This window comes from Oncorhynchus tshawytscha, linkage group LG09 (genome assembly GCF_018296145.1).
Source record: "Oncorhynchus tshawytscha isolate Ot180627B linkage group LG09, Otsh_v2.0, whole genome shotgun sequence".
Classification (NCBI taxonomy): Eukaryota; Metazoa; Chordata; class Actinopteri; order Salmoniformes; family Salmonidae; genus Oncorhynchus; species Oncorhynchus tshawytscha.
Window position 1 is genome coordinate 48,531,949 of NC_056437.1, and position 23,733 is coordinate 48,555,681.

The 23,733-nt window shown below is 41.7% G+C and overlaps 1 protein-coding gene across 4 annotated transcripts; it reads left to right on the plus strand.

The window, feature by feature from the left end:
• The first annotated feature begins 9,058 nt into the window (after positions 1 to 9,058).
• On the plus strand, positions 9,059 to 19,736 carry LOC112258073 (zinc finger protein 263-like). 4 transcript variants are annotated; one of them, XR_006084101.1, is made up of 4 exons: positions 9,060 to 9,363; positions 12,112 to 12,754; positions 13,594 to 13,721; positions 18,424 to 19,736. XR_006084101.1 is itself a non-coding variant. In XM_024432178.2 (3 exons), the coding sequence occupies exons 2-3, from the start codon at positions 13,532 to 13,534 to the stop codon at positions 19,185 to 19,187; spliced, it is 954 nt and encodes a 317-aa protein (XP_024287946.1). In that variant the 5' UTR covers positions 9,075 to 9,363; positions 12,112 to 13,531; the 3' UTR covers positions 19,188 to 19,736. The 4 variants fall into 4 exon arrangements, 2 of the variants coding, with proteins under 2 accessions (XP_024287946.1, XP_024287945.1); XR_002954676.2 differs by lacking the exon at positions 13,594 to 13,721 and having other exon boundaries at positions 9,059 to 9,363; XM_024432178.2 differs by having other exon boundaries at positions 9,075 to 9,363; positions 12,112 to 13,721.
• The last annotated feature ends 3,997 nt before the right edge of the window (positions 19,737 to 23,733 follow it).

The following is a 23,733-nucleotide window of genomic DNA, read 5'->3' on the forward strand; positions in this document are numbered from 1 at the left end:
ACAGAGTCGAAAGCCTTGGCCAGATCAATGAATACGGCTGCACAGTAATGTTTCTTATCGATGGCGGTTAAGATATCATTTAGGACCTTGAGCGTGGCTGAGGTGCACCCATGACCAGCTCTGAAACCAGATTGCATAGCAGAGAAGGTATGGTGAGATTCGAAATGGTCGGTAATCTGTTTGTTGACTTGGCTTTCAAAGACCTTAGAAAGGCATGGTAGGATAGATATAGGTCTGTAGCAGTTTGGGTCAAGAGTGTCCCCCCTTTGAAGAGGGGGATGACCGCAGCTGCTTTCCAATCTTTGGGAATCTCAGACGACACGAAAGAGAGGTTGAACAGGCTAGTAATAGGGGTGGCAACAATTTCGGCAGATAATTTTAGAAAGAAAGGGTCCAGATTGTCTAGCCCGGCTGATTTGTAGGGGTCCAGATTTTGCAGCTCTTTCAGAACATCAGCTGAATGGATTTGGGAGGAGAAATGGGGAAGGCTTGGGCGAGTTGCTGTTGGGGGTGCAGTGCTGTTGACCGGGGTAGGAGTAGCCAGATGGAAAGCATGGCCAGCCGTAGAAAAATGCTTATTGAAATTCTCAATTATGGTGGATTTATCAGTGGTGACAGTGTTTCCTGTCTTCAGTGCAGTGGGCAGCTGGGAGGAGGTGTTCTTATTCTCCATGGACTTTACAGTGTCCCAGAACTTTTTTGAGTTAGTGTTGCAGGAAGAAAATTTCTGCTTGAAAAAGCTAGCCTTGGCTTTTCTAACTGCCTGTGTATAATGGTTTCTAGCTTCCCTGAACAGCTGCATATCACGGGGGCTGTTCGATGCTAATGCAGAACGCCATAGGATGTTTTTGTGTTGGTTAAGGGCAGTCAGGTCTGGGGAGAACCAAGGGCTATATCTGTTCCTGGTTCTAAATTTATTGAATGGGGCATGTTTATTTAAGATGGTTAGGAAGGCATTTAAAAAAAATATCCAGGCATCCTCTACTGACGGGATGAGATCAATATCCTTCCAGGATACCCCGGCCAGGTCGATTAGAAAGGCCTGCTCGCTGAAGTGTTTCTGGGAGCGTTTAACAGTGATGAGTGGAGGTCGTTTGACCGCTGACCCATTACGGATGCAGGCAATGAGGCAGTGATCGCTGAGATCTTGGTTGAAGACAGCAGAGGTGTATTTAGAGGGGAAGTTGGTTAGGATGATATCTATGAGGGTGCCCGTGTTTAAGGCTTTGGGGAGGTACCTGGTAGGTTCATTGATAATTTGTGTGAGATTGAGGGCATCAAGTTTAGATTGTAGGATGGCTGGGGTGTTAAGCATGTTCCAGTTTAGGTCGCCTAGCAGCACGAGCTCTGCAGATAGATGGGGGGCAATCAGTTCACATATGGTGTCCAGAGCACAGCTGGGGGCAGAGGGTGGTCTATAGCAGGCGGCAACGGTGAGAGACTTGTTTTTAGAGAGGGATTTTTAAAAGTAGAAGTTCAAATTGTTTGGGTACAGACCAGGATAGTAGGACAGAACTCTGCAGGCTGTCTTTACAGTAGATTGCAACACCGCCCCCTTTGGCAGTTCTATCTTGTCTGAAAATGTTGTAGTTTGGAATTAAAATTTCTGAATTTTTGGTGGTCTTCCTAAACCAGGATTCAGACACAGCTAGAACATCCGGGTTGGCAGAGTGTGCTAAAGCAGTGAATAGAACAAACTTAGGGAGGAGGCTTCTAATGTTAACATGCATGAAACCAAGGCTATTACGGTTACAGAAGTCGTCAAAAGAGAGCGCCTGGGGAATAGGAGTGGAGCTAGGCACTACAGGGCCTGGATTCACCTCTACATCGCCAGAGGAACATAGGAGGAGTAGAATAAGGGTGCGGCTAAAAGCAATAAGAATTGGTCGTCTAGAACGTCTGGAACAGAGAGTAAAAGGAGGTTTCTGGGGGCGATAAAATAGCATCAAGGTATAATGTACAGACAAAGGTATGGTAGGATGTGAATACAGTGGAGGTAAACCTAGGTATTGAGTGATGAAGAGAGAGATATTGTCTCTAGAAACATCATTGAAACCAGGAGATGTCATTGCATGTGTGGGTGGTGGAACTAATAGGTTGGATGAGGTATAGTGAGCAGGACTAGAGGCTCTACAGTGAAATAAGCCAATAAACACTAACCAGAACAGCAATGGACAAGACATATTGACATTAAGGAGAGGCATGCTTAGTCGAGTGATCAAAAGGGTCCAGTGAGTGGAGAGGTTGGTTGGGGGTCACGGCGATTTAGACAGCTAGCCAGGCCATCGGTAGCAAGCTAGCATAGGATGGAGGTCTGTTGTTAGCCACCTCTTGCGTTCCGTCAGTAGATTAGTGGGGTTCCGTGTGGTAGAGGGGATTAATCCAAATCACACAACAGCAACAAAAATAAAAACAATAGATATAGTTATAGAGGCCCAAGAAGAAAACATAATAATAATAAAAATAAATAAATTGTCCGATTGTCTATTCAGATAGCAGCCGGTAAGACAGCTAACGGTTAGCAGGCCGCAGGTGGGCGTTCAGGTAACGTCGCGACGGAGGAGCCAGCCGGATCTCCTTCGGGTAGATAACGTTGGCAGTCCAGCTGTGAAGGCCCGGTGGGGCTCCGCGTAGGCAGTAAAACGGGTCCGGATAGGTGACTGCAGCCCAGGAGTGATTGATGGAACTCAGGAGTGATTGACGGAGCTGGCTAGCTCCGGGATAATTGATGTTTGCTCCGGAATCGACGAAAGCCGATAGTCACACGGATAGCAGCTAGCTAGCTGTGAGATCCGGGTATGAATGTCCAGAGAGCAGTTTAAATCCAGGGACATGGAGAGACAAATTGGTCCGGTATGTTCCGTTCCGAGCCGCGCTGCGCCGTACAAAACTGGCGATAGATTTTCGAGCTAAAGGATAGCTGATGACCACAAACCGTGGTTAGCTGAATACTAACGATTTGCCAGTAAAGAAGCTAACTAGCTTCTGAACTAGCTTCTGATTAGCTTCTGGATTAGCTTCTGGGCTAGCTTCTGGCTAGCTTCTGGCTAGTTTCTGGCTAGCTTCTTGGAGTTTCTGGCTAGCTTCTTGGAGGATTACAGATTTGAGGTAAATAATACTTTTTTATAAATATAAATTGGTGAGGCGGGTTGCAGGAGAGTGTTTTGAAGATGAGTTGATGGAAAATAAAAATAAAATGTACGTGAAAAAAGTTGTAAATATATATATATATATATATATATAACAAGTTTTCATTCGCAAATGTGACTTGGCCAAGATAAAGCAAAGCAGTGTAACAACACAGACTTACTTGGGGTGGCAGGGTAGCCTAGTGGTTGGACTAGTAACCGAAAGGTTGCAAGTTCGAATCCCCGAGCTGACAAGGTACAAATCTGTCGTTCTGCCCCACAGGCAGTTAACCCACTGTTCCTAGGCCATCATTGAAAATAAGAATTTGTTCTTAACTGACTTGCCTAGAAAAATAAAGGTAAAAAAAAAAAAAATGGAAAAAACAAACATACAATCAATAATACAGCAGAAAAATCTATAAACAGCATGTGCAATTGAGGTAGGATAAGAAAGGTAAGGCAATAAATAGGCTATGGTGGCGAAGAAATTACAATATAGCAATTAAACACTGGAATGGTAGGGTGTGCAGAAGATGAATGTGCAAGTAGACATACTGTGGTGCAAAGGAGCAAGATAAATAAATACAGTATGGGGATGAGGTAGCTTAGATGAGCTATGTACAGGTGCAGTGATCTGTGCGCTGCCTTGACAGCTGGTGCTTAAAGCTAGAGAACTGGAAGGAGAGGCGGCCAAAGGAAGAATTGGCTTTGGGGGGTGACCAGTGAGATATACCTGCTGGAGCACGTGCTGCTATGGTGACCAGTAAGCGGAGATAAGGCGGGGCTTTACCTAGCAGAGACTTAATCAAATAAAAAGTAGGGTTGTTTGAGATGATGACACCTAGCTATATTGTTAGCTAGCTAACTATAGCTACTGAAACAGATTATGTAGTTTTCTAAACTGGTGCAGATTAGTGTTGTGTTTGTGAGATTTCTGTAGGCCAAACCGGCTATGTCTCATGGTCTGACAAACACTGCTCTAGCTCTGCCACCTTTAACCACAGATGCAGAAGGGCAACATCGGCAGATGCAGTGGATTGAGACAAACCCCACGCTAAAAACAGATAGCTCTATCAAAAACTGACGGATTTTCATAGGTATTTTTTTATTATGCTAATTCGATTTCCACGCAGGCGAAGACATCGACTCTAGGGACTTTACAAAAAGGTAAAATATACTGAAATTGCTAAATATATTTCCAATAGATGGCAGCATAAGACCACAAACCATAAGACCATTTTCAGAAGATTATCTTTAAATTAGTTATAGGCTTCAAACAGCAATATGATTGACACAAAATAGCATGCATCTATATATCTACTTTATTAGGCCTGTGTTGCTTTTGAGAGCGCAAAAAAAAAACTATAGCAGTTATTGAGAACTCCGTCCAAATTATTACTGTTCAGATGCGCTAACCTCACACTACACTAAATGTGTGTATTTTTGTTTAAGCAGACGCAATATCTCATATGCCAGTGTGAATGAACAGCCTCAGAGTAGAAAAGTCTCAAGAGAGTGCATCTTCCATAGCCCGGAAAGAGATTACATCATGCAACCCTCTCTGCTAGCAAATTATACTGAATGAAAATATAAAAGCAACATGCAACAATTTCAACGATTTTACTGAGTTACATCAATTGAAATAAATGCATTAGGCCCTAATCTATGGATTTCACGTGACTGGGAATACAGATATGCATCACAGATACCGCCTCATGCAACACGACACATATCCTTCCTGTAAAGTTGATCAGGCTTTTGATTGTGGCCTGCGGAATGTTGTCTCACTGCTCTTTAATGGCTGTGAGAGGTTGCTAGATATTGGTGGGAACTGGAACACACTGTCGTACATGTTGATCCAGAGCATCCCAAACCAGCTCAATGGGTGACATGTCTGGTGTGTATGCAGGCCATGGAAGAACTGGGACATTTTCAGCCTCTAGGAATTGTGTACAGACCCTTGCGACATGGGGCTGTGCATTATCATGCTCAAACACGAGTCGAAGGTTGCGGATGAATGGCACAACAATACCTTCACGCTATCTCTGTGCATTCAAATTGCCATTGATAAAATGCAATTGTGTTCATTATTCGTAGCTCATGCTGGTCCATACTATAACCCCACCATCACCACGGGGCACTGAAACCGCTCGTCCACACAACGCCAAACACGTGGTCTACGGCCATTCCTGTGAGGCCGGTTTGACATACTGCCAAATTCTCTAAAACAACGGAGGTGGCTTATGGTAGAGAAAGGAACATTGACTTCTCTGGCAACAGATCTGCTACCAATTGCATACTCCCTCAAAACTTGAGACATCTGTGGTGTTGTGCTCACTAATATAAACAGATTTGTGCACAAAATTTGAGTGGCGTGGCTTGTTGAGTTGGCTACTTGTGTGAGAAGGCAGAGCGGCTATCCGTGCCCTCTTGAAAGTGCCAATAATTTAAGTCACCTGCACATTAGTGTAAAGATGATCATTTGTACCGTAGTGGACTTGCTTACTTGACTCGTGATACTTACTTCAAGAGTTTGAATCTTGCATGCAGCAAGTTTTTTAATACATTTTTTAAGCCTTTTACATGAGATTTCAGGCAATGGCATACCATTTCAAGGTTATTGATATCTCGTGAAATATGTAAATTAGATAGATTAGCATTCTATTGTCAGTAGCAAGAGTCTGAAATCTGCTTTCCACAAGATAGCACATTCACAAAGTAAATCTCAAGGAAACATCAGAAACGAATTTGTGGTCGTGCTCCCACCTTATGGTTTAATTGAGAATTGCAGTACCTATTTTGATTAATTTGATAGTTATCTACTGCCACACTATGGGGGATGTAGAACTGTCCAATGCCCTGGCCCTTCTCTCCGTGCATCCATTGCACCTCCAGGTCTATAGAGAAACCATATAGAGGTTATATAATATGGATCACACCATGGCTATAGCTAGTGGCGATTTTAGCATGTAAATCTTGGTGGGCCCCCCCAAAAATAAAAAAATCCCGGGGGATGTACGCCAGCAAAGCTACAACACTAAACAATACATTAATTGCACTATAATGGTGACAAGCGGTGCCCACAAATTGTAAGGGCCTACATAAAGCTGTCCCAGCAAATTGTAAGGGCCTATATAAAGCTGTCCCAACAGCAGTCCCAACATCTTACCACTGCTACACCTGACTATAACCGAAGCCATGTCTGGCAGCAAAACAGTTAATTTAGCCTCATTTACTGCCTTAAAAAAACATAGCTGATATGGCTGACTTGCTTAAAGAAATGTGGTTTCTAATGTTTTCTAATTTCGATTAAGACATTAACGAGCGAGCTAGGACGGACGTAGTCAATATAACTATTTGTTTAGCACTTTTGAAAATGTACAGCGACAGAATTCAGAACATCGGCGGTTCTTACAGTGTTCTCACTGTACACCAAGTCAGAACCGTAGGATAAATAAAGGGGGTATATAAGCAGACAATGAAAGTTCTTACATTATTCAATGATTATATTTCTCTAATAACAGGTTATAGGCTACATGTACACCACCAAGTCCGAACAGTAGACTAAATTAAGAGGGGTAAATAGACCAAATTATTAGGGTGAGGCACATGGGCTACTAACATCTTACTACACAACATACAGTGCACTTAGTATTACTTTCTTAGCTACAGTATACATATCTCTCTGGCATATTACATCCTTTATGCAGCAGCATACAATACATTTTTGGACTCACCTTGTTGTACTGTACTCACTTCACCAGAAAGGTTGCACGGCGATCCTTTGTGGGCAAATTTTTTCATCAAAGTCTGACATTCTCTGGATTTATGGTGCTTTCAAAACAACTGGGAACTCTGAAAAAAATTGGAATATGTTTTTATTTATCTCACTTTTCTTTAACCATTTATGTTCTTTAATAGATGGCCGACATACAAGTTCCTTACTTTTCCCCCCTTCTACTTGCCTCTTCCATTTTTGTGGTAATGCTGCAATTAATTGGTTGTAATTTTGGGTAGAGCAGACATTTCCATATGTCTGTGTTAGCTGCATGTGTGACATCCATTCTAGTTTGTTGGTGATGTGGACACCAAGGAACCTGGTGTCCACAACCTGCTCCACTACAGCCCTGTCAGTGACAACGGGGGAGTGCTCGGTCCTCCTTTTCCTGTAGTCCACCATAATTTGCAAATAAATTCATTAAAAATCCTACAATGGGATCTTCAGGATTACAGGCCTCTCTCATCTTTTTAAGTGGGAGAACTTGCACAATTGGTGGCTGACTAAATACTTTTTTGCCCCACTGTATATAAAATGTGATGTGACATTTTATCTGTGGCAAATGACCTTGAGCCTTCTTGGATGGGCACTTCTAATGTAACCCTATGGCAGCACCCAAGGGGCTAGAATTTTCTAGCTCTACCCTTAGAGTTGGTGGTGACGTAGTGTCCCCATGAGTGACAGAACACTGAGCCAACGCTCCGTATTGTCTGCTGGCTTGCCCCACCACCACAGAAAGCACTGAGCTAGGATGAAACACCTGCATTAAGGAGACACCTTACTCAAGAAAACAAAAAGAGTGTTGCAATATTGTATTTAGAGGTAGGTGAAGGAGTCAAGTGCAGGAGAGCAGAGATGTCCAAGTAGTGTTTTTTAATAGGCAAGTCCACAACAATAGGGTCAAGTACAATACCAAATAAACGCCCACGACAAAAGAGAACACAGTTACCCACGGAAGGAGGAAAAACAACGCTCCTTAAACGTATACACAATTGGTATATGCGTGAAAATAACTGAGGCACAACCTCAACGAGCAACATGACACGAATAATCCCGCACAAACCTGAGCAGGCAACAGAACATACAGAAATTAAAGCAAATGAAACCAGGTGTGAAAGAACCCAAGACAAAACAAATGGATCGGTGATGGCTAGTAGGCCGGCGACACCGACCGCCGAGCACCGCCCGAACAGGGAGAGGAACCACCTTCGGTGGAAGTCATGACAGTACCCCACCCCCTGACGCGTGGCTTCCGCAGCGCGCCGACGCTGGCCTCGAGGACGACCTGGAGGACGAGGCGCAGGGCGATCCGGATATAGGCGGTGAAACTCCCTCAGCATTGATGGGTCTAATACGTCCTCCACCGGCACCCAGCATCTCTCCTCCAGGCCGTACCCCTCCCAATCCACGAGGTACTGAAGGCCGCTCACCCGACGCCTCGAGTCCAGTGTGGGCTGAACTGCATATGCCGGGGCCTCGTCATTGTTGGTAATCAGGCTCACTACTGTTGCATCGTCTGCAAACTTGATGATTGAGTTGGAGACGTGTGTGGCCACGCAGTCATGGGTGAACAGGGAGTACAGGAGGGGGCTGAGCAACCACCCTTGTGGGGCCCCGTGTTGACATCTTGAAGCGAGTGGGTGAACAGACTGGGATAGGGAGAGATTGAATATGTCTCTAAACACTCCAGCAAGCTGGTTTTCACATGCTCCGAGGACACGGCTATGGGTGCCTTCTGGGCTGGCAGCCTTGCATGGGTTAAAGCACTTAGATGTGAATGTAAGTGCATGAAAGATAACGAAAGGAGATACATACTGAATTGATGGTATCATATAATACCACCATAAGCAGAAAAAGTGTCCCCATTGTTGTCACTATCAAAAACAAATTATTTTGTCTTTTCATGGGGAACCTTGAAGATTAATAATCAAATATCTCAGGCCCTTCCACTCAACCTGGCTTTCTGGAATTTATCTTCATAAAATCATATTTTAAACCTAACCCCAACCATACTGTTAACCTTATGTCCAGCCTTAAATTAAGACCAAATATATATATATATTTTTCCATTCATGTTTACGTTGCCAATTTTCACATTGCGGCTGTGGTAACTAGTGACAACCGCACCTCCTATTTTGATCACATGACGATGTTTGCGGCACATTTTGAGGTCACGTGGATACATTTGGGTTCCATCATATCTTGCTGAGTAACGTTAGCTAGTCTTTTCCGGCTGTCCAACTTTTTACTTTACCTCCTGCAAAATGTCCAAACTACAGTTGTTGAATGTGTTTCTTACCAAGCGACTAACCGCGGCTGCTGTGGAGATATATGTGGAAGTGGAAAAAACCATAACAGAATACGATAACGAAATTTCCAGTTCGAAGGAGGAGATCAAGCGTTTACGGCGGCTACTGGATTTGGTTTTCAATCCCGAGATAAAATTACATCGAGCAGGTTTGTAGCAACTACTGTGCAGAGTCACGATTTGAAACGTGTAACATTGAATTAGAATACTAACGGTAATTTAATAGGATCTATGTTTTAGGCCACGGCCCACAGCTTCTTCTATGGGGGGCAAGGCGTCACTGAGTTTCCCAAGCAAAATATTAATTTATAAACATTTTTGAGCTATCCACAGATTTGCAGAGCACTGATTACCTACTTTATGTAAGAGAGGGATTTGGTGAGCACAAGACGTTGCGAATACGTCTTTTCAACAAAAAATACGTATTTAACGTCTTTTGCTCATATGAAAGGAAAAGTATTCGAACTAGGTCATCTCCTACCTGGGGTTTGTGAATACTCTCAAAGTCGTAACGAACATGTGTCAACGCATGTGCATCGAATGGTTTATGCTGGATGACTGACATGGGGTGATGTTTTGAAGCCACATCGCCTCCATCTTGGAACTCCCCCATATTGTAAAAATAATATTTTGGAAGCAATATATCTGCATTTGTTTTTGCGACGTTTAGTCTATTACAAACACCTTAAAGGAGAATTTCACTATTTAGGACCCTAATCTGTATATATTATGTAAATGAAATGTTGTAGAATAAGAGTCTCCAACCCTGAAACTGGAGAGCTTACTCTCTAGTTGTAGTTAGCCCGGTTCAGCTTATCAACCAGCTAATTATTAGAATCAGGTGTACTATATTAGGTTTGTAGTGAACCTACAAGATGCTAGCACTCCAGGAACATGTTTGGAAAGCCCGGTTATAGAAGGTCCCAAACTGAAGAAATGTACTTAGTCTCATTCTGCAGGTCTTTAATGTTGTACACATGAAATTGTGTCATACCCTACTTGATCTGCAAGGTTATAATCCATTTTGTTAAACTCTAACAATATTTTCCAGCGTGTAAGTTTAATCAGAAGCGTACTAGCCAGGTTCACAATGTGTCCAATGTAAACTAGGGCTGGGCAATAAGGACTAAAACTCATCTTGATTTCTTTCAGATTTATGGCCGATTCATGATATCAAAAAGCTTTGTTGTTCAAATAAAGTTCAATACACTGCATTTCAAACAGTCAGGAATAATCAAATGAATTCAGGGAATGGAGAATTATACCTAGGCTAAATATAAGCCTTTGACAACCATAAGACCCACTATTAATTTAATTATTTTATCAAAGTAGTTTAACCTGCTTTTTTGCAATAATCACTAATCTGGCTTTCAAGTCTGTCTATGAAAATGCCCTTTTTTTTGTTACAAATGTTACCAGAACCATGCACATTCACTGCTAATAACCGACTTCTTGTAGCAGGCATTATAGAAACTGGGTCTCATACACAATCTCTCAAGTACAAGGCCCCGTGCTAGTGAATAGCCAGCTAATCTTTACACATCAAGTCTAGCCATCTTGGATCTATTTGCTTGCTAACAAGGTAGAACAGTTGAACTGTTATGAATAGACCCTCCTGTCCATCTCCAACTCTTTGAAAAGCAGCCTGTTCACTTTGTTTAGATGTGGATAAGAACATGCTTTTTTCTCAGAATGGGATCGAGTTTGCCAATTCCTTATATAAATGTATATTTTTATGATCATTGTCCATTTATAAAACAGAGAGCTCACACAAGTCTGGCTAAAATAGTTATTGCGGTATCACAATTCAGAGCACGACAAACTGAGCATACATTTTCTACATGTTCATTGATATTCTCATTTTAGTTGGGTCTGCTTTGTTCTACATTTTCTGAGTTGGGACATAAAAAGGGTAAGTTATCATCTATTACAGTAAAAGAATGTCTCTTAAGCGTTTCAGTGTCCATTTGACTGATTCTGTTGAATCAAACCTCAAATGCCAATAGTGAGTTAAACTGCTTCGTGTCAGCAGTGAATCTTTCATCTTTGTTGTGAGTGGCAGGGGGAGGGTCTTGATGTCTGTGCAAGTGGGAAAGTGCACACAGCATAGGAGGAGCGTAGGAGACTACACTAAAAAGAGACGGGAAACGCTCATTTTAAAACGAATAAAAAATTGGGTTACATGTATTTAGATCAATACACGAAAAACATACATTCAAATTAATTTGATATATTGCCCAGCCCTACTGTAATTACAGAGCTTCTAATCTACCAAGCAAGCTATTTTTTATTTTTTTCAAACTACTACGCTACCAACTTGTCTGACTACGAATACAAGGAGGCGAGGCTTATTTATTTGAATCAGAATACACAGACGAGGATCTTTAACAGATCGAGAATGAGGGAGAGAGACGGAGCAGAGAGGCTCAGGCAGATATTCAACTAGCAGCTGAGGCTCGACTCACCATCTGGGAACTGGTGGTGTACCTGCAATGCTAAGTGAAGTCCACTGAAGACGAGTGTCTTTCCTGTGCGGATTGGGACCTGCTTATGCCAGCCTAGGAAAATCTAGAATTGTCCGGTGACGAGAAAACGTTGTCCCGCGAGCCCACCATACTGTGTAATCATTAACAATCACTTTTCCAAACCTTATAAACCGAGCAGTTGTAGAAATGTTTTTCTGTGTACTGAAAATGAACTGGAAGAAGAGACTTTGGCCATAGGGAGCTAATGGTCAGCTGTCAATAAAGTACAGGTAGTTTGTGTGTGATAAATAGACGTCACAGCATTACAGTATTATAGGCTATATGTCATGAGTCACCCATATGGTCATCAGTAGATCAACCTAGTGTTATTCTGCTTCTGCACAGCGAGCTGATGTTTTTTTTTTTTTTAAGGCAATATAGACTTGTGGCTTACAGAGTGGTCTTGGAATGGGAATTGAAAAGCGAACGACTTGGATGTGGTTAGAGACGAGTGTTACCCAGTTGTGTTGTCACCATCCGCAACAAGTACCCCTCACCCACCGGTGTCTACACTGGATTCAAGGAGGCAGATAAGTGCTTTCAGTATCCTTTTGAACAACCTTCCACCGATGGCTCATTACCTTTTCCTCCCCTTTCTATTCTCCTTTTTTGCATGAATTATTTTTTAGTTTATTCTGCAATTCTACTTTACGCTGCAAATATGTAGAAAATCAAATAGTCCTTACAATACATGTAACATAGCCTTGAAAAATCCCCACTTGAGGTTTCTTGTGACAAAAAAAAAGACTATGCCAAATCAGTAATTTATACATATAAGTTAAAGCATTATCGGTAACTGTTTTGATCAGCAGTATTATTTCTGTTAACTATGTATAAAAAATATTTGTCATTGCACTTGCCTGGGTGGTAAGGGTAACGCACAGTAGATCCCTGAGGTGGAACGCGTTGTGCGTGGGTTTGCCTGCTGTGGACTGGAGAGCAGCAATCTCAGTTCTGTGATATCTACAGATTCTGATGCAGTTGTTCCATGGGTTCCAGGTTTGGCTTTTGCTAGGTGAGTTGTTGATTTTGGTAAACTGGATATCTCAGCAGCCATGGGCAACCCACTAATTTCTGTGCTGCCACTGACATGAGCCTGCATATCATGGATAAATAGAACTGGATCCACCCTATCCAGGATCCCATACTATGTTTTCTACACATTAGCCTACCCAATAATAGAACCATGGCATTACTCATTACAGTGGCTTTGTGTCTACCTCCAGCTCATGTTCAATTTAGGGGTGTTTTCACATTTGAAATTCTGTTCCAGGGAGCATTTGTGACATTTTATACAGAAAATGTTGTGCTTTCACAAGACCTATACATAACTGTTTCAGGATGTGATGTGAGACGCACATTCTACATGTAAGCTAGCTAGATAGCTAGCTTGTTTACATCAGACAAAAAAAAAGTTCCACGTGACTCACCTGGGTATGATATTGTGTTTCACTCATGCTTTGTAGACCTAGCCAATCAAACAAAAGCTACAGGGTCTGAATCCTACAGGGGATATGTGAAAACTGCCTACGTAATCTAACGTTGGCAAATTGTGTTTGAGAATGATATAACAATATTAGCGAAGCACAACATGAAAATAGCTAGATGTTTACTTTATATAAAAACACTTGTGAGGCTGGCTAGGTATAAAGCAAACTTTTAGCTGACAAACTAAATAACAGATTCAGTGTCCCCCCTTTCGTCAGTGATGCTACTTTAGTTGCTAGCTAACGTTATAGCATATCTCATCTACATTTCTGCTGGTCCTAGTCAGGCGCAGCGACATCCTTCAATGGTTGGTATAGCTGTTTTCTTAGTGTGTTTTTACCAATTTTTCTTGTTGGTGGTTTACAGAAGTCATCATCAGAGAAGGGCTCGCTACAAACAAGTAGGGCCAACGCATAAATTCTGTGGATGGGAGTGTTTGTGTCTTTGCATAACAACTAGCCAAAGCCTCAGTAATTCTGGGTCTCCCAAAGGAAGTATGTGAAAAGTTATTGGACTAGCTATGTTTTGTCATTGCAAAATGGTTTTGTTTGTCTCTTGAGTTGATTGATACTAGTCATTTGCAAACATTTCTAAAAACCTGTTTTTGCTTTGTCATAATCAGGTATTGTGTGTAGATTGATTGGGGGGCTATTTATTCAATTTTAGAATAATGCTGTAATGGAATGTGGTGAAAGTCAAGGGGTCTGAATTCTTAGCAAATGCACTGTTTATATAGCTACACAAATAAGACAGATCCTGCTTGTGTTGCCTGTTTTGAGTATTTGTTTAATTTTCTACTGATTCCGTGAGCACCAAGCCTCAAGCAACCACAATGTCTGATAAACAAATTTGGCTGTAATCTTTGCTGTGGTGTAATAAAGGTTTAACACTTTTTTGTTTGTTAGGACAGCCTCTGGTATTGCTTATCATTTATTTGGTGTTTACAGTGTTCCAAATTGTCAGAAAATAATAATAAGTAGGTAGCAACAGTTCAAGTCGGAAGTTTACATACATTTAGGTTGTAGTCAATAAAATCGTTTTTCAACCACTCCAGACATTTCTTGTTAACAAACTATATTTTTGGCAAGTCGGTTAGGACATCTACTTTGTGCATGACACAAGTCATTTTTCCAACAATTGTTTACAGACAGATTATTTCACTTATAATTCACTGTATCACAATTCCAGTGGGTTAGTTTACATACACTAAGTTGACTGTGCCTTTAAACAGCTTGGAAAATTCCAGAAAATGATGTCATGGCTTTCGAAGCTTCTGATATGCTAATTGACATCATTTGAGTCATTTGGAGTTGTACCTGGATGTAGGCCTACCTTCAAACTCAGTGCCTCTTTGCTTGACATCATGGGAAAATCAAAAGAATTCAGTCAAGACCTCAGAAGAAATTGTAGACCTCCAAGTCTGGTTCATCCTTGAGAGCAATTTCCAAGCGCCTGAAGGTACCACGTTCATCTGTTCAAACGACAGTACGCAAGTATAAACACCATGGGACCACGCAGCCGTCATACCACTCAGGAACGACACACGTTCTGTCTCCTAGAGATTAATGTACTTTGGTGCGAAAAGTGCAAATCAATCCCATAGCAACACCAAAAAACCTTGTGAAGATGCTGGAGGAAACCGGTACGAAAGTATCTATATCCACAGTAAAACGAGTCCTAAATCGACATAACCTGAAAGGCCGCTCAGCAAGGAAGAAGCCACTGCTCCAAACCCACCATAAAAATGCCAGACTACTGTTTGCAACTGCACATGGGGACAAAGATTGTACTTTTTGGAGAAATGTCCTCTGGTCTGATAAAACAAACTATAACTGTTTGGCCATAATGACCATTGTTATGTTTGGAGGAAAAGGGTGACGCTTGCAAGACGAAGAACACCATCCCATCCGTGAAGCACAGGGGTGGCAGCATCATGTTGTGGGGGTGCTTTGCTGCAGGAGGGACTGGTGCACTTCACAAAATAGATGGCATCATGAGGCAGGAAAATTATGTGGCTATATTGAAGCAACATCTCAAGACATCAGTCAGGAAGTTAAAGCTTGGTCGCAAATGGGTCTTCCAAATGGACAGTGACCCCCAAGCATACTTCCAAAGTTGTTGCAAAATGGCATAAGGACAAATAAGTCAAGGTATTGGAGTGGCCATCACAAAGCCCTGACCTCAATCCTATAGAAAATGTGTGGGCAGAATTTAAAGGTGTGTGCGAGCAAGGAGGCCTACAATCCTGACTCAGTTACACCAGCTCTGTCAGGAGGAATGGACCAAAATTCACCCAACTTATTGTGGGAAGCTTTTGGAAGGCTACCTGAAACGTTTGACCCAAGTTAAACAATTTAAAGGCAATGCTACCAAATACTAATTGCGTGTATGTAAACTTCTGACCACTGGGAATGTGATGAAAGAAATATAAGCTTAAATAAATCACTCCACTATTATTCTGACATTACACATTCTTCAAATAAAGTAGTGATCATAACTGACCTAATACAGGGACTTTTTACTAGGATTAAATGTCAGGAATTGTGAAACTGAAATTTTAAATGTTTTTGGGTAAGGTGTATGTAAACTTCCGACTTCAACTGTATCTGTGTAATTTAGACGGGTTGATCGAGGGACATGGCTAGTTTAGCTGTCTGGCTAACTCTAGACAACCTAGCTAGCTAATTATAAAATAGAACTTGTGGGTGCCTGCATCTGGGAACATAAAAAACATGACAGTACTTTTTTTAGTTTGTTTAAAATTTGGATGCTGACAGTAATGTTAGCTAGCCATCTTTCAGCCGCCATCTAGGCTGGTGACAGCTGGCCTGTGGCCCTGCCCAGAAAGACCATTAGGCCTATTTTGTGGGTTTTGAGGTAGACTTGATCCCCAACAGATATTCTAAGCTATTTTCACGTTCCTTCCTAGTGACGAAATGAAACATTAGTTCACAATGTTCATTCACATATTAGTGTTATTTAACATCGTAAATCATAGGAATTTGACGTTTTTAGTGTAGCATGATAGCAGGTCAGGCGTCTGAGGCTTTAAGATTCTTTGGGAGAATCGGATAAATAGGCATCCGGTTAGACTGCTCCAAACTCAAATGCACATAAGCGACAGTACTACACTGCCAAGCGTTTATCCAATATACACTGAGTTTACAGAACGTTAAGACCACCTGCTCTTTCCATGACATACAGTGCATTTGGAAATTATTCAGACCCTTTGATTTTTTCCCACATTTTGTTACATTACAGCCTTATTTGAAATTGGATTAAATACTTAAGTATTCAGACCCTTTACTCAGTACTTTGTTGAAGCACCTTTGGCAGCAATTACAGCCTCAATTATTTTTGGGTATGATGCTACAAGCTTGGCACACCTGTATTTGGTGAGTTATTCCCATTTCTTCTCTGCAGATGCTCTCAAGCTCTGTCAGGTTAGATGGAGAGTGTCACTGCACAGCTATTTTCAGGTCTCTCCAGAGATGCTAGATCGGGTTCAAGTCCAGGCTCTGGCTGGGACACTCAAGGACATAGAGAATTGTCCTGAAGCCACTCCTACGTTGTCTTAGCTTGGCTGTGCGCTTAGGTTCGTTGTCCTGTTGGAAGGTGAACCTTCGCCCCAGTTTGAAGATGTCTGTACTTTGCTCTGTTCATCTTTCCCTCGATCCTGATGAGTCTCCCAGTCCCTGCTGCTGAAAAACAACCCCACAGCATGATGCTGCCACCACCATGCTTTACTGTCGGGATGTTGCCAGGTTTCCTCCAGATGTGATGCTTGTCATTCAGCCCAAAGCATTCTATCTTGGTTTCATCAGACCAGAGAATCTTGTTTCTCATGGTCTCAGTACTTTAGGTGCCTTTTTGCCTACTCCAGTGGTCGGTCACGTGCCTTTTACTGAGTGGCTTCCGTCTGGCCACTCTACCATAAAGGCCTGATTGGTGGAGTGCTGCAGAGATGGTTGTTCTTCTGGAAGCTTCTCCCATCTCCACAGAGGAGCTCTGAGTGACCATTGGGTTCTTGGTCACCTCCATGACCAAAGCCCTTCCATGATTGCTCAGTTTGGTTGGGCAGCCAGCTCTAGGAAGAGTCTTAGTGGTTCCAAACTTCATCCATTTAAAAATGGAAGCCACTGTGTTCTTGGGGACCTTCAATGCTGCAGAAATGTTTTGGTACCCTCCCCATGATCTGTCCCTTGACACAATCCTGTCTCGGAGCTCTACAGACATTTCCGTCAACCCCAAATCTTTGGCTTTTGCTCTAACATGCACTGTCAACTGTGGGACCTATATATAGACAGGTCCAAATTAGATCCAATCAGTTGACTTTACCACAGGTGGACTCCAATCAAGTTGTAGAAACATATCACGGATGAGCAATGGAAACCGGATGCACCTGAGCTCAGTTCTGAGTCTCAGAGCAAAAGGGTCTGAATTCTTATGTAAATAAGATATTTCAGTTTTTATTTTGAAATTGGCAGAAAACCAGTTTTCGTTTGTCATGGGGTATTGTGTGTGGATTGAGGGAAAACATTTTGTTTATCCATTTTAGAGTAAGTCTGTAATGTAACAAAATGTGATAAGTCAAGGTGTCTGAATACTTTCCAAATGCACTGTAGACTGACCAGGTGAATCCAGGTGAAAGCTATGATCCCTTATTGAAGTGGATTTAACAAGTGACATCAATCAGTGTAGATGAAGTGGAGGACACTGGTTAGAGATGCCTTGAGACAATTGAGACATGGATTGTGTATGTGTGCCATTCAGAGGGTGAGTGGGCAAGACAAAATATTTAAGTCCCGTTGAATGGGGTATGGTAGTAGGTGCAAGGCGCACCGGTTTGTGTCAAACTGTAACACTGCTGAGTTTTTCACGCTCAACAGTTTCCTGTGTGTACCAAGAATGGTCCACCGCCCAAAGGACATCCAGCCAACTTGACACAACTGGGACGCATTGGCGTCAACATGAGCCAACATCCCTGTGGAAAGCTTTCGACACCTTGTAGAGTCCATGCCCAAACTAATTGGTCTGTTCTGGGGCAAAAGGGGGGGCAGCAACTCAATATTAGGTAGGTGGTGTTAATGTTTTGTTCACTCAGTGTAAATTGAACATAAGTGTACCAACTAACCATGTAAGACAATGGTTAAGGAGTTAATTGTTTTTGAAAGATTCTTCTTTCCTTTTCTCCAGACCTACATCAGCTCTATCTCCCAGATGAGGTTTCTCCTGAGCAGCAGCACTGTGAGCAGGAGTGGAGCCCCAGTCTGAAGCAAGAGGACCCAGAGCCCTCACAGATTAAAGAGGAACATGAAGTCTGGACTAGTCAGGGGGGAGAACAGCTTAAAGAGCTAGAGTCTGATACCAAGGAGTTCATATTCACTCCCTCTGTGGAAAATCTGGAACCACCTCAGACCTCACATCTTTTCCAAATGCAAATTGTGGTCTCACCCACCAGTACAACTGAAGAGATCAAGATGAAACCATGTCACATTGGTGAAAACTCTTCTTGTCATGTTTGTGGTAAATGTTTTGACTGTAAATCTGGTCTGGAAAGGCATATGAGGGCTCATACTGGCGAAAAACCTTATTGCTGCAGTGAATGTGGCAAATGCTATAGTCAGATAGGAAATCTGAAAGTGCATATGAGGGGGCACACAGGGGAGCGATCATACAGATGCTTTTTGTGTGGAGAATACTTCATCACAGCATCCCAATTAAAATCACATAAAATCACTCACACGCAGGGGAGTAATATAATCCCGGGGACATCCAAAAGCAAATCTCGTTTGTATGCTGGTAACAGTCGTGAGACTAGGGAGGGACCGTATCAGTGCAAGGAATGTGTTAAATCCTTCAGGCAGAAGAGGAACCTGTTACGGCATATGAGAAATCACACAGGAGCAATTAATGCAGCAAATGCTTCAACTGGAGTGGAACATTTTTTTATTACATGATTTACACAGAGGAGAAAATGTATTTTGTGTCCTAATGCTCCAGCAACGAATTCAAACAAGTGAAATCTACATCAGTGCAAGGACTTCAGAAAATGGTTTAGAATGTTTGGATTCGGATATCTTGAAAATTAAAGGAGAAGGAAACATGAACGTGTCATTTGGATCAGTAGGAGTTGACTAATGGACTTGTAGAACATCAAATTATTTCATTACATTATCACATTTGTTGTTTTTGGCAAAGATATTTAGGATTTGTAAGCAGTCTCAAACTTTTATGAATAAAAGTTGTACAGCTGTATTCTAGAATATGGTGTGTTAAAATTGACCATTGAATCTAACATTTTGAACCTGGGGAGGATCACATTCCCAGTCAATCCCCATCTAAAATGATAATGCGTTTCTGCAAACTCTATTATCCTCTGCAGGTTGCGAGGCAGATGTTTTTACAGATGCTCTTAAACATGACCGGCATACAACAGTCTTTTCTGGGACAAATATTACTGTGTTAAAAGCAAATGTATATTTTATTAAAGATGTGTTTTAAATGGATCTAATTTTAAAGAACATTTTATTTTGCTTATGTATATGCCTACAGTCTGTTTTCCATTTCCTAGTTTAATCTCACAATACCTTCTTCTACTTACTACAAATACCTTGGCTGTAGTCAATTCACCAAGACAATGTTTGTGTCTTTAGTTTCCCTACTCAAATACTTAATATCTACTCTATATTTAGTTGTCTTAGCATTACCAAAGGGTTGTTCCATATGACTTCAAAAACGTTATGGCTGCACCCCTTTGAAGTAGATTTGAACAAAACCTTTCAAACATGTTTGCCCATGGTAGAAATTGTCAGAGTTCTTTTTTTTTGGACCTGAATCCCAAAACAATTGTTTATTTACCAGGCAAGTCAGTTTAGGACAAATTCTAATTTTCCATTGACAGCCTAGGAACAGTGGGTTAACTGCCTTGTTCAGGTGCAGAGCGGCACATTTTTACCTTGTCAGCTCGGGGATTCGATCTTGCAATCTTTCGGTTACTAGCCCAACGCTCTAACCACTGAGCTACCTGCCATTCAAAGTTTGCTTAAGACATCCATGTCTTTAACACTATAAAGATAAACGGTTGAGTTTTATATAATTTGAAAGATTACAAACAGGGTTTTCAAACTATTTAATGATCTATTAATGTTTTGAATAAAATGTATTTAAAAAAATATATATATTACATACATACATATAGTTGAAGTCAGAAGTTTACATACACCTTAGCCAAATACATTTAAACTCAGTTTGTCACAATTCCTGACATTTAATCCTAGTAAAAATTGTCTTAGGTCAGTTAGGATCACCACTTTATTTGAAGAATGTGAAATTTCAGAATAATAGTAGTGATTTATTTCAGCTTTTATTTATTTTATCACATTCCTAGTGGGCCAGAAGTTTACATGCACTCAATTAGTATTTGGTAGCATTGCCTTTAAATTGTTTCACTTGGTTAAAACGTTTCAAGTAGCCTTCCAAAAGCTTCTCGCAATAAGTTGGTTGAATTTTGGCCCATTGCTCCTGACAGAGCTGGTGTAACGGAGTCAGGATTGTAGGCCTCCTTGCTCGCACACACTTTTTCAGTTCTGCTCACAAATCTTCTATAGGTTTGAGGTCAGGGCCTTGTGATGGCCACTCTAATACCTTGACTTTGTTGTTCTTAAGCCATTTTGCCCCTACTTTGAAAGTGTGCTTGGGGTCATTGTCCATTTGGAAGACCCATTTTCGACCAAGCTTTAACTTCCTGACTGATGTCTTGAGATGTTGCTTCAATATATCCACATAATTTTCCTGCCTCATGATGCCATCTATTTTGTGAAGTGCACCAGTCCCTCCTGCAGCAAAGCACCCCCACAACATGATGCTGCCACCCCGTGCTTCACGGTTGGGATGGTTTTCTTCGGCTTGCAAGCGTCCCCCTTTTTCCTCCAAACATAAGGATGGTCATTATGGCCAAACGGTTCTATTTATGTTTCATCAGACCAGAGGACATTTCTCCAAAAAGTACGATCTTTATAACCATGTGCAGTTGCAAACCGTTGTCTGGCTTTTTTATGGTGGTTTTGGAGCAGTGGCTTCTTCCTTGCTGAGTGGCCTTTCAGGTTATGTCAATATAGGACTTGTTTTACTGTGGATATAGATACTTTTGCACCTGTTTCCTCCAGCATCTTCACAAGGTCCTTTGCTGTTGTTCTGGGATTGATTTGCACTTTTCACACCAAAGTACGTTCATCTCTAGGAGACAGAATGCGTCTCCTTCCTGAGCAGTATGACAGCTGCGTGGTCCCATGGTGTTTATACTTGCGTACTATTGTTTGTACAGATGAACGTGGTACCTTCAGGCATTTGGAAATTGCTCTCAAGGATGAACCAGACTTGTGGAGGTCTACAATTATTTTCTGAGGTCTTGGCTGATTTCTTTTGATTTTCCTATGATGTCAAGCAAAAGGCACTGAGTTTGAAAGTAGGCCTTGAAATACATCCACAGGCACACCTCCAATTGACTCAAATGATGTCAGTTAGCCTATCAGAAGCTTCTAAAGCCATGACATCATTTTCTGGAATTTTCCAAGCTGTTTAAAGGCAGTCAATTTAGTGTATGTAAACTTCTGACCCACTGGAATTGTGATACAGTGCATTATAAGTGAAATAATCTGTAAACAATTGTTTCAAAAATTACTTGTCATGCACAAAGTAGTTGTCCTAACTGACTTGCCAATACTATAGTTTGTTAGCAAGACATTTGTGGAGTGGTTGAAAAACAAGTTTTAATGACTCCAACCTAAGTATGTAAACTTCTGAATTCAACTGTATATACTACCGTTCAAAAGTTTGGGGTCTCTTCGAAATGTCCGTGTTTTTGGAAGATAAGCAAAAAAAGTAAGTAAATTAAAATAACATCAAATTGATTAGAAATATACTGTAGACATTGTTAATGTTGTAACTTACTACTGTAGCTGGAACCAGCCGATTTTTTTTTTACTGGAATATCTACATAGGCGTACAGAGGTCCATTATCAGCAACCATCACTCTTGTGTTACAATGGCACGTTGTGTTAGCTTATCCAAGTTAATATATATTTTTTTACTTGTTCAACTGGCCTACCTGGTTTTAAAAAATTAAAAAAATTAAAGGCTGAAGATCTCTTACAACGCTGTGTACGACTCCCTTCACAGAACAGAGCAAACTGGCTCTATCCAGAATAGAAAGAGCGGGAGGCCTCGAGCAAGAGGACAAGTACATTAGTGTCTAGTTTGAGAAACAGACAGACGCCTCACAAGTCCTCAACTGTCAATTTTTGTCTATGGAGATTGCATGGCTGTGTGCTCGATTTTATACACCTGTCAACAACGGGTTTTGTTGAAATAGCCAAATCCACTAATTTGAAGGGGTATCCACATACTTTTTATATATACACTACCGTTGAAAAGTTTGGGGTCACGTAGTAAGGTCCTTGTTTTTGAATTGATAAAATAATTTTTTGTCCATTAAAATAACATCAAATTGATCAGAAAGACATTGTTAATGTTGTAAATGACTCAACTGGCAGCTTCATTAAATAGTACCCGCAAACACCAGTCTCAACAGCAACAGTGAAGAAGCAACTCCGGGATAATAATGACCAACTGCCTCTGGAAGCAGCGTTAGCACAATAACTGTTAGTCAGGAACTTCATGAAATGCGTTTCCGTGGCCGATCAGCCATACACAAGCCTAAGATCGCCACCATTGGACTCTGGAGCAGTGGAAGTGTTAAATCGCACTTCACCATCTGGCAGTCCGGCAGACTAATCTGGATTTGGTGGATGCCAGGAGAACGTTACCGGCCCCAATGCATAGTGCCAACTGTAAAGTTTGGTCGAGGAGGAATAATGGTCTGGGGTTTTCATGGTTCGGGCTAGGCCCCTTAGTTTCAGTGAAGGGAAATGCACAAAGCAAGGTCCATACAGAAATGGTTTGTCAAGATCGGTGTGGAAGAACTCGACTGGCCTGCACAGATCCCTGATCTCAACCCGATCGAACACCTTTGGGATGAATTGGAACGGTGACTGAGAGCCAGGCCTAATTGCCCAACATCAGTGCACGACCTCACGGATGCTTGTGGTTGAATGGAAGCAAGACCCTGCAGCAAAGTTCCAAAATCAAGTGGAAAACCTTTCCAAAAAAGGCGAGACCAACTCCATATTAATGCACAAGATTTTGGAATGAGATGTTCGACGAGCAAAAATAAATGCATACAGTACGCACACTGAACACAAATATAAACGCAACATGTAAAGTGTTGGTCCCATGTTTCATAAGCTGAAATAAAGATCCAAGAAATGTTCCATGTGTCCCTTGGGTTGTGCCGTGGCGGAGATCTTTGTGGGCTATACTCAGCCTTGTCTCAGGATGGTAAGTTGGTGGTTGAAGATATCCCTCTAGTGGTGTGGGGGCTGTGCTTTGGCGAAGTGGGTGGGGTTATATCCTTCCTGTTTGGCCCTGTCCGGGGGTGTCCTCGAA